Source organism: Populus euphratica, unplaced genomic scaffold (genome assembly GCF_000495115.2).
Source record: "Populus euphratica unplaced genomic scaffold, PopEup_1.0 scaffold480.1, whole genome shotgun sequence".
NCBI classification, from domain to species: domain Eukaryota; kingdom Viridiplantae; phylum Streptophyta; class Magnoliopsida; order Malpighiales; family Salicaceae; genus Populus; species Populus euphratica.
Window position 1 is genome coordinate 39,650 of NW_011500359.1, and position 11,856 is coordinate 51,505.

General features: G+C 33.8%; 1 protein-coding gene across 3 annotated transcripts; it reads right to left on the bottom strand.

The window, feature by feature from the left end:
* Positions 1–341: 341 nt before the first annotated feature.
* LOC105114035 (zinc finger (C3HC4-type RING finger) family protein) lies at positions 342–11,425 on the bottom strand. Of its 3 annotated transcripts, none has more exons than XM_011010442.1 (19): positions 11,034–11,425; positions 9,966–10,067; positions 8,419–8,501; positions 8,193–8,277; positions 8,027–8,113; positions 7,839–7,900; positions 7,399–7,589; positions 7,248–7,308; positions 6,272–6,449; positions 5,041–5,079; positions 4,875–4,936; positions 4,666–4,702; positions 3,867–3,916; positions 3,683–3,749; positions 3,124–3,199; positions 1,842–1,921; positions 1,691–1,759; positions 832–897; positions 342–513 (listed from the first exon to the last, which is right to left on the bottom strand). In XM_011010442.1, exons 1-18 carry the CDS (start codon positions 11,106–11,108, stop codon positions 838–840), a joined length of 1,464 nt encoding a protein of 487 aa, XP_011008744.1. In that variant the 5' UTR covers positions 11,109–11,425; the 3' UTR covers positions 342–513; positions 832–837. The 3 variants fall into 3 exon arrangements, with proteins under 3 accessions (XP_011008744.1, XP_011008745.1, XP_011008743.1); XM_011010443.1 differs by lacking the exon at positions 342–513 and adding an exon at positions 570–665; XM_011010441.1 differs by lacking the exon at positions 342–513 and having other exon boundaries at positions 570–897.
* Positions 11,426–11,856: the final 431 nt, after the last annotated feature.

Consider the following 11,856-nt stretch of genomic DNA (forward strand, 5'->3'; position numbering starts at 1 on the left):
CAGTGAAAGAAAGCGGTATTGATAGTCCAAGAAGGTCGCTACGTGTTCAGGAGAAGTTGTTATTTCCTTTATGTATTTAAACTCTTCCATTACGCAGTAATAAAGCAAGTCTTATTCAAAGTCAATTACTGTGGTTCATTCTCACCATAAGTAGAATTCTATCTACTCAGCAATTGTAATGGCTTTGACGGTGACCTAACACGAGTGGAGGTAAAAACGAACCCAATGCCACCGTGGACGAGTGAAGTAAAATGTATACGTTGAATCAGCCGTCAAAATCCTTGCGCCGCGATATAAAGGGAGTCCAGAAGAAGTAGCATTCACAGAAATGGAATCAACACAAGCAGTACGTTAATTGGTTAATATTAACGCAAGCGATAGATTCAGCAACCAAAAATAAGTTGAAGTTTCTGGCCCAAAGTTCAGATCAGACTCTTATAGATCCACAAAATCAATCCCTCAAAGCAGCCACTCCAGCCTTCAGTTTCGCAGCAAGTTCAACCTCCTTTTAACCTGGCAATTTCAAAGTGAAAGCACCAACAAAATACGGTAGCAGTCACACCTGGATCTAAAAACTCAAACTTGTCTCTCATTAGTTCAATTTCCTTATCATTTCTCTTCAAGACAAACAACTTGAGATGCTACAGGGGACCAAAAGAAGAAACCTAAAAATGCCATTTGAAAAATGTGTTGATGGATTTCAATTTAAAATATTGATACAAAAAGAATGAGATCCACAATCATGTGGGCGAAAGAATATAATATATGATATGTATGTATAAAAAAAAAAAAATTGATTTTTCCATAACATTCCGTCCATGAAAATCACACCTATTATCACTGCATCCTGCAGCCTTGTTCTGCTGTTCTAAGATATAACAGTCCTCGTCTTATCCTCTGCAAAGAATTAGAAAGAAAAACGGAAAATTAATCAGCATTTTCAGACTCTCACAATGATATCTATTACATCTAGTAAAACATAAAATAACAAAAACATCAAGACTTGTCTGTGTGATTCCAAGAGTTAAGGATATTCCTATCATTTTCAGCTGCACGAGTATATCTGTAATTTCTAAAATTTTCTGAAAATTGCCAAGAACAAATTATTCATGCACTGGAGTTAAGGCTGGTCCTCAATTCCTCCTTTATTTCTTTCTAGTATTGATTCTAAATTTGAAACCCATGATCCTGTTCTCCTTCTTGTCCTACTTCAAACCTAATGGTAAAATATGCACGCTCACTATAAGGGAACATGATTCCCTCACTTTTGCAGACATGAAAATGAGCATATTATGCCCTAATGCCTTCCATCCCAGATACTTGATGACATAAATCATTGACGAGGAAGACTTGTACGAAACCAAAAAGAAAAAAATACAGAACATCAAACAGAAAAATCTTACAAAAGATGATTGCATTTAATGCAAAATGATATCATCCCACTCATATGAGAAGTTAACATTTTGTATTAACATTCTGTATACAAATCTTGTTTACACTCTCCCCCATTGAATATGGATTGCTGGCACATGAAATATTCTAATTGGCTTTTCATGGAAGGTGTACAAATGAAATTCTGATAAAAGAATGCATGCATTCAATGAGAAACATCAGATCAACTCGTTTCTTGTAATTTCCAAGACCAGGTACAATGCACTCCTAATTTCAATGTTGAAAGGAGATACTGTACCTCTGTTGTATCCCTTATACAAAGGAGCTCCAATCTTTCAAAAGGTCTCCTATCTGTTAAAGTAGCAAGCTGCATCAAAACATGAAAATCAGAAACTGCAGTGAAATCATGGACAAACCCCATATGTATTGATAAATTAAGTTAAGCATACCCAGAAACTGAAGCGTTCAGGATCCAATGGCATGGGCATCATTGCTTCCACATTAAGAAGTTTCTCAAGTCTTCTTCGATCTGCATTCAAAATTCCACGTCATAAATTGAAAGAGCATGTTGCCGAGATGCAAATTGAGAGACAGAGTAAAGAAGAAAAGCTCTGAATAAGCAAACAATAATGATGTGATTCAAAACTTCTTTTTTCCCAATGATATATGTAAACTTCATACTGGATTGATGGAGTCAAGGTGAACGAAAACAAAGGACACCAATTTTGAAAGAAGCTTCAGGGGAAATATTAAAATTCCTTGATAACAATCATTTTATCTAGAACACTCATAAATTATTTGTGTTCCCATGACCTCTTACCAAAAAATTCAACCATTATCTTCATTGTGATCAGTAAAGATTTACATGTGTATTTGCATTCCTATATAAAAAAACACCTGATATAATTGAAGTTCATATATGATAGTCTTTATCCAAGTTTGGAGTTGCTAAAAATTTTCTTGAAGCCTTCTTTTTAAAAGCTAAGGGTGCCTTTTGGGTTAAGTTTATCACAGGAGCAATTGTTAGGGATGTAAAAACTAGTTCTAGAGAATGTTTGATTTGTTAATAAATTTAAGGGCAAATTGTCAGAAGTAACAGAGAGAAAAGATCAAAATATTATTAGTGAAGCAAGAGAAAAACACAGGCAAACATTTGCCTACCTTTTGTTACAAGAAATTAAGAGAGAGAAAGAAAACAAAAATATATAATAATTAGAAGGTAAGGGTAACAATTACCCACATTTTGGAGGGCAATTGTTACCCTCTTAATAGTTCCTCTGATCCTAAAATTAAACAAAACAACATTAAAGGTTGCACTGATAGCTACACCCTCCATTACTCAACAAAACCCCGTAAACAATGCAGAAGAGGAGTATATGGATAGATATTTTGACATGAAAATTCAATTTTTGAGTTATGGGTAAGCATATAATATACTTTCTCCAGTACAAAATAAATACATTAATGTACAATATATAGGTGTGTGGATACAATTCTTATAATGGTTACTCAGTATCTGTATCGATGAATTTTCCTTGCAAGTTCGTTTAATAAATAAATTTTGCACGTAGTGAAATCATGATAAATCTATAGAAGCATGGACTCGATAACAGTTTCCAACTGAAGAATCAATCCTCCGTCATTATCAACCCGTGTGTAACAAGAAATGGAGCAAATAAACAGAACATCACAGTAGCATTTTTTTCCCTAGCTTTGATCCCAAGTGTTTACCTTGTCTTGCAGCTTCCTTTGCCCTCCTTAACCATGACTGAGCATATTCTGCTGCACTATTTGTAAGTTCCTGCATCTGGAAACATGAAAAAATTAATCCAAGAAGACACCACCAAATTTTACCATATAATAAATGCCCGTGTCTGGTATCATCCCGCATTCATACTGGTGCTCCAAAAAATTGTTGGTTGAAGAACTCGCTGAAAACTGGTTACTTTGTTAGCACCTAAAGAAAGTATTGAGCAGTGCTAAAGATTGGATCGCTCTTAAGCAAGTCTTTGCATTCTCATTGTCACTTCAAAACCAGAAAATAAAGGAAAAGGGGAACACAACACAGAGAGAAACAGAGAGATTAGATGCCAAATAAGTAAGCATGCTTATTTTTACTGTTCCCCTTCTGATCGAATATCCTGTAATATACAGTCTTAACCCACCAGTTCTGATTTTACATTTTCATTGTCACTTGGGTGCCAGAAAAAAGAAAGAAGAGGAGACACCCAAACACAGATTGGACCAAGATAAAGATTATATGCTGGAAAAAGAAGAAGAAGAAGCATACTTCGGTTCTCTGTTCCAGCCCTTCAGGTGGATTATCCTGTACCCATTCTATCTCTGCAACACGATACCTGTATAAAAAGAATAGAAACACATAAACCTCATCTACAAAGCTAAAAGCTTAGTATTGATGCCAACATAACCAAGGTAAATAGACAATATGATACTCAAAAGAAGATGCAGCTCACCCATCTTGATCCCAAGATCGAAGGATTCTAAATCTTCGGCGACTTTCAACCTGGATGAAATTACACTTTATGAGCTGAACAGATAAATTATAAATCATAAGGAGACAGAAACTACGGCAAGACACATTGCAGACAGGAATATACACATTAATTGAATGAGACCCTTTAGCAGCAAAATCAGCTTTCCATTTTATTTTTTTCTTCTTCAGATGTTTGGGTTCTACTGCCATGAATTATCAAATTACAAGTTTCAAGTGTTATTCAATTACCTTCAGTAAAAAAGAATCACGAACTCTCTCTCCCATTATCATATTTAGGAAGGAAGATTGGTTATTCTACTACTATAGCATGAACAAATTGTGTACTTTGTTTATAGAATCAGTTTGCCAACTAAAATGATCTGCTCCTATCATGGGAAGCTTTGGCTAAGACTGAACAAATAGGATTGCAGCAGATAATTTGCATGATGTGAGGTACATTCAACACAATAAAATATATTCTTCAAAAGTTGGCTCCAAATCAGGAAAATGAACAGACTCGTCTTCATTTGACAGGTACAATTAAGAGTAAATGAAACGTTTCCAAGATCTAGGTGCCCTTAATAACAAATATGGTTTTATTTGGATATGTGATGGCTCAACTTGTACAAAACGTTTTCACCTAAGAAAGAAATATGAAGAAGTTAACCTAAAGTTTATAAATGCTAGAGATTTAAGTGCTGATGCCTTTTCCTGTTTGTAAAGTAGAAAGACATAAGATGAAATAGTTTGTATGTGAAAAGGAGAGATGATATTTTCACCTCTAGATAGAAGCACCCATCTGGAAGTGGTTCACACCTACAGGATAGCAGCTTGTCGATTAAGAAAACAACAATAGAAGTAAAGATTCAAAAGCAAAAAAAAAAAATGAAAAAAAAAATCAGAGATTCAAAAGCAAAAAAAAAAAAAATGAAAAAAAAATCAGAAAAAGATAACACGGTTACAATTTGATAACTGTACAAACACCTACTCAGTAATCTCCACCTCGCAAGCCAAATCAGCTATCGAGCCTGAAGCAGAATCAATTATAACCTACATAATGCACACCAAAGTACAGAACAGTGAGGGGTTTTGGTCAACCTAATGTACCTTAATATAAAAGGAAACAAAAAAAGAGCCAATCAACAATTTACTACCATTCCCATCCGATGATTTCCTTCCATGATCCTCCTGACCTGAAAGAAAGAACAATGATCATCATTATATACAGGCCAAAATACAAAAAAGAGATGCAAAAGTTTTTCAGTTTCAAGTTATTTTAGAAGAGAAGAAAAAAAAAAATAAAGAAAAGCAACACAACACTTCAAATCATTTTACACCAACTAATATGGACTTCTAGTCACATATATCAATCTTATTACCAAAATGCACGTCTTAATACAGTCCATCTTTATGCATCTAGCTGCCTAACTACATAGCTTACTGCATTTAGAATGTGCCAACAAAATGCATGCATGAACTAACTAAATTGGGGTTTTTAAAGACATAAAATTCTTCATAAGCTACAAGATGCATGACTTCTTCAAAGAATATATCTTTACAAATCTAGCCACGTCCATTGCAAAGGAGCTAAAAATGTCAAGCTTCCAAAATAATGGAACAGTTCATGCAAAAATCATCATTGATTATGAAACATAAGCTCTACAATGCATTGCAACAGCACAGCAGGAGTAGATCTTTATACATGTCTTAAACCACTAGGATATTTTACATAGCCAATTACCTGAAAATTTCTTGCTTCAATTTTCTTGTTACTCATGATGTTCCTAACTTTTTCCAGATGTTAGGTTCAGCTTAAAACATGGTTAACTAGTTCTAGTTTGCATGTGCTATTGCAATCAAACGAAGAGTTCATAAATTACATGCGAGATAGTCATGCAAAAAATTAAATAAATAATGCAGTCAAATAAGGGTCATATTCTCTATTTTTTTTTATCAGGTTGGAAACAAAATACATTATAAAACAGAAAATAATGTACAGAATCAATGGTTAAATTATTTATACTGCTTGAGGTTTTACTGCTGTTGGACTTTAGTCACAGTGCCTCTAAAATCTACACAATAGTCCCTACAGCTTGATGATGCCATAAAGCAGCTGTCCCTCCATGCTCTACTCTATCCATTAGAAATATGCTCCATAGAGGATACTGTTTAGAAGGTAGAAGCACATGACTCGAGTCTAACTGTGCTAGGAACTTGAGAATTTATGAAAAACTTAACCAAACTCAGGTGTGAGAACAAAATATCCTTCAAACTATAAAGTAGAACCAGTATCAGAAATCAAAATAAAAGAGCACTGAAATCCTGCATTATATCAGGTAGGATCAGGTATCTTGTGTTATCTAAGCAAAGGAACAACCAAATTACCATCAGTCTGTATCGTGGTTCAAATATGTGGAGTGGAAACTTCTGACACGGGATAACAGCATCCATGACAAAAAGAGGGATCAAATCAACACCAAAGTTTGTCAAACAGTCATGCTCGGACTTCCTTTCAGCGTATTCCTCTGGGAAGTTCTTCTGTATAATGTTGTTTAAGGTCACACTGATAAAAGTTTAATTGTTATAAAAAGTGGAAATCATAATACAACACACCCACATATTGATCAGAAAAAAACAATATAACATCAAAAATGTTGTTCCCAATTATTTAAATATGAACAGAAAATGATACAAATATATTAATATGCATAAAACAATACAATGTTGAAAGTGTTGGTATTCCAATATTTAGAAGACAAACAGAAAATAAGACCGCTAAAACAATTTCTCAAACAATCAATCACTCAAGTCTGGAAAATGTGTTGCAATTCTTTAAGAGCTGGACCATTAATGAAAAGAATAACTGGTTTTCCCACAGTTTGAGAAAGAACATACTTTCCAACAAATTGTTTCGGACATGGTCATGCAAATAGTGATGATCTTCATTATTCTATTATCCATGTGTGTGTTTGGGATTGAGGGTTAGTGTTTGAAGCTTTTTGGCTCCACATGCCAACCTCTCCCATTTTTCATATTTGTAATTAATTATTATCGCTAAAGAACCACTCAAAATGAAGGTTTAAGCTTAAGTGAGGTTCAAGAATGGTTTAACATCATATATTTCAACACATCCCTTGGAGTGAAAACCTTATGTGCTTTAAACTTGCATAGGCACACCACTAGCATGAGCTAATTTAATTTTTATTAGAATAGAGGATAGACATGGTAAGATTTTTTAAGTAACGAGTCATGACTACCAGGCCAAAGAACCACAAAACCTAAAAGTTTAAGCCATTAAATGACTTGGGAATGGTTCTCTATTATATATTTTCTAGCAATTATAACCAGATACTAAACTCACCTGATTGAACATGTTCTAGGACTGATAAAGAGAACTGTTCGACACAATGGGCATTTGTTACCTAGCATTTAAAAAAGCATTAGCAAAAAAATTAGTAAATAGATGCATTGCCATGGCTGAAAATACAAAGATAAAACAGCAAAACACTAACCACGATCCATTGACTGGAAAAGACATGAGCGGCAAAAGGAATGCCCACAGGGAGTCGTAATAGGTTCAAATAGTAACTTCAGGCAGAGAGTGCAATCAAATTCATCACTACGTTCCGGTTTCCCAAGACTTTTACTCATCATACTGCCCAGCATTCCCTCCAAATTCCGTAAAGAAACACGAAGAGGATTGCTACATATTACCAGAACACTTAGCATGAATAATAAAAGGTATATGTTGTATCAAATCGGTGAAAAGATAATAACGTGACCAATCTACAGCCAATTAAGTATTAATCAAACTCTTTACTCAACATCTCCACCACTTTCTGAGAGTTAATAAAGAAAATTAGGGCTCTGTATCCTATCTGCGAAAACCATGAGTGCTAAGAGAACCAAAAGAAGAAGAGAAAAGGGATGGTGAAAGTAAAAAACATAATACCTGAAAGGATCAACCTGAAGACCTGAAAGAACAACATCCTGAGCCAACTCATACTTTTCCAGCTGCCCATTCACCGAGTTTGAATGTTAATCACAAAAATGAGAGAAAGCACATGCAGAGAGTGAGGCCTAGAGAACTAGGCTATGCTCGCTTCAAAACAGAAAAGATAAAGAACAAACTGCACTTACCAATATAAGAGCATTGGCCTTTAAGATGTATGGATTCACTAAATTGTTTCTGAGGTTTATTACCTTCTCGGCATCCTTCAATGCAAGCTGAAATATATTAAACATGCTTTCCCAGTTAGAACATTGAATAGCGCAGAAATTTAGATCAGAAACATCTGGTACGTACTTCAGCATGTATAGTAGGATCCAGCCCATTTAATGGTGTGTCCTCAGAAGTGGATGCAGGTCTCTGTTTCAGGAAATGGCTGACCCTGGTTAAACAAAAGGTTGTTGTGGCAGTAATTAAAATTTAGAGAAAAATTCTTCAAGAAGATAGTTGAACGACCACCTCACAATAAATGGAACAAACCAAATAAATAATTAAAGGAAATAATTTATCAGTAAAAGCAAACCTGCTATAAGCAGCACTACGGTTGCCAAGAATAATAGGATCACCGGGTTTAATGTTATTGGCTCTTGAGTAATAATTGATTGCCTGAGCAAGAGACTGGAATTATCAGCAATGTATTTGTAGTACATTAACACAGCATTATGACATGAGATATAAATTTTATTTGCCTATTTTTGAAATATTTAATTTTCAAGTTGAGCTGATAAATCAGTAATAAATGAACCTCTTTCAGTAGTTAACATTTGTCTTCTCTTTTTTTTTTTTTTTTCAGATTAAGGCAAACTGGCTGCATTTCTTAAAAGAGCATACCATACTGACAGATTCATTCTCTTTGGAGACGCACATTGCAAAAGTTAAAAATCATCATGCACTCAAACTCTTAACCCTTGTCCATCCTTATACACCAAATATAACAAAACAAAAGCAGCAAGCTTTGGGTGACTTCTTACAATTCTAGTTTCCACTACAGAGGAATAGAAACTAAAGGAAAATTAGGTTCAGTGAGTATTTGAGTTAGTATTGATGACCATAACTATATACATGATGAAAGAGAGATTTGAAAATTTTCTTTTCCAAAACAATATTTAGAATTTCTATGAACATCAGGGTGTATTTGAGTTAGTATTACCTTTTAAAGGGTAAACATAACAAAAACTGTTGCCTGCACTTCTACTCCACTAAGAATCTCAAATCACCATCTCCCTGACCACGAGCACCATTTGCTAGCATTACTAAAACCTTTGAACCAATCAATAAGATACCAAATAGCTCCATATATATGGTTCCTAGTACCTCTTCCTTTGGGACTAAGGACTATGATAATGTTTTAATTTCAATGGGGGGAAAGATAAGAACCACGACAGAAAAAATCCTCCACATGCTTAAATAATCTAAACGTAAATTGGATGTTATTGACTGTACTATTTTTTAAAAGAAAAGAAAATTCGTTTTTCCTTTCAGTTCATCAGCAAACCACACTGGTTAATCATATCATTGTAGAGTGCAGCTCTGGAGTTCGACTAACATTTCTGCTGAGGTTTGGTAACAAAAGAGCAACCTTAAAATAAGGCAACCTGGACTGGGAAAGATGTATGTAGAAAATGCAACCTGGAATAAAGGGGTTAGTGCTGCCATGGCAAACCACTGTAGTGGTCAGTTGAAGTGATGGTTTCATAATTCCATATGCAATTCTCACAAAACCCCCTCTCTGTACTGATTACACGTTCATATTTACTCGCAAAACAAGCTTGCATAAATTGAAAAAGAATACTGTTGCTAAGCCTTGGATTACTGTTCAACCATTAGTATTCAACTATTCTTTGCACTATAAGTAAAGCTTACCTTTGATTACAAGGTAATTAACTTAACCCACCCATTACCTTACCTTGCACCTTCTCATCTTGCCTTTTCATTTATCATTAAAAAAAAAACCTTCGACAATTTTTCCATAGCATTAGAAGCATTTGAGCAAAGTAAACCCCCAAGAAACTTCAAGGGATACAATGGAAGTGGAGAACAGGCACAGACAGTTAGAGGAAAAAATATCACCTCCTCAAAATGATTCTCCCGGAATGCCTTGTTTCCATTTTGCACAAGATCAAAAACATGACTGAATCGGTCCCATGGCAACGAACCCTCTCCTTCATTTGCCTGCATTTTAACATTCTCTCATTCAGATCCAAAAATACAGTGTATTACATATTCAACAAGAAAATAAAAACTCCATGATGTAAAATAATTTTGTAGAAAGAGCAGCAAATCAATGAAACAAAATCCTAAAGTTTAGGCCCGACAGTAACTAGATTCTAGAACCTTTATCTAACAAATTTCACAATACACACACAGAAGAAGAAGAAAAATCATAGGAACAGCTGTTTGGAAACTGTAATTTGTCTCTAAAAAATAGCAGAAACTTGTATTAATAAAAATGTCCATTCCTTACTTGAGTAAGTAATGAAGGCAGATTATTTTCCAGTTTTCTATCAAGTTTTTTTTTGCTTGAAAAATAGAGACATCAAATTTGCTTCATGTTTTTTTTATCATTGGATTTCTCAGCAATATAAATACTTATTGTCCTTTCACAGATTCTACTAAACTATCAAACACTTATTGAAGAAAAGAAACAAAAGAAACAAAACAAAATTTAAGCGAGGAAACAATCAAAATAACATGTTTGGTTTCCAAGAAAATATTATATTATTCACGTGCTACGTTGTTGCCACAAATAAAAAAGAAAAGAAAAGAAACAACACTTTAAAAATAGACCAACAGTTGTAGTATACAGATATATTTGATCAGCTCAGAATTCTTGTTTTCTCAGCTAAAAAACTAAAAAAGAAAATAATTAAATCAACAACTATACTTCAATTTTCTCCTTTTTCTTTTTCACATTTTCTCAGCAGGCAATCAGTCAAGAACGCGTGGGAAAAGGGAAATCACAGTATTCTATCAAAAACAAGAAATCTCAAGTATATATATGATATCTAATGTTATGTTATCCACATTTTGGCAGAAATTAATTATTCTTGCAAAATTACAGTGCAACAATTATATTTCTTTTTTCTCTTTCTGTAAAAAAAAAGAAGAAGAAGAAAATAGGAAGACAGACAAACAGACCCAAATGAATTCCTCAACATCGTCGAGTCCTTGTAAAACCACTCCAGAAGACGACGACGCCGCTTCACCTGACATTTGTTTAGCAATCAATTCTTCTTCAGAGCGAGAGAGAGCTATTTTTTTAGTTAATACTGATTGATTGATTGACTGTTAATCTTCAGAAATTTAATAGGAGGAGTAGTAGTAAGAAGAGGATGAGGAGCAGGAGCAGGGGCAAAATTGAAAAGAAATTGAATGAACGGAAGTAAAGAAGTAGTAGTCATAAAGAAGATTGAATGAAGAAGAGCATCGTGTTCTTCTCTATATCCTTCGTTTCACGCACGGACCAAATTCGACTACGTCTTTCTTGGCTCTAGGGACGGCAATTGGCACCCATAAGTCACTAGCAAGCTATCTATTATATCTATATTCTTCCTGTTATTTATAAAATAAAATTTTAGAATATTTATATTCATTCACATGTGTAGTTAGTTGCCTGCATTATACTATATACTATACTGTAAATCGATCCAAATTTTTGTAAATGTAAAAAAAATATTTATATGGTGGCACTGTTTAAAAAAAACATGGAAAATTCAAAACATTTATTAAATTTAATAAATTCAATTAATATAATAATATAATTTTAAAAAATATATTGATAATAAATTAAGTGAATTAAAAAATCAACAATAATTAACTATGAGTTTTTAATATCATATTCCAAGAAACAAGGAGAAAAAATTGTTAGAATCTTGCTCTCTACCATTATAAATTCACTAAAAAAGTTTTAATACCACTATAATTGAGCTTTTTATATTTATATTTATATTTAATTAATTTA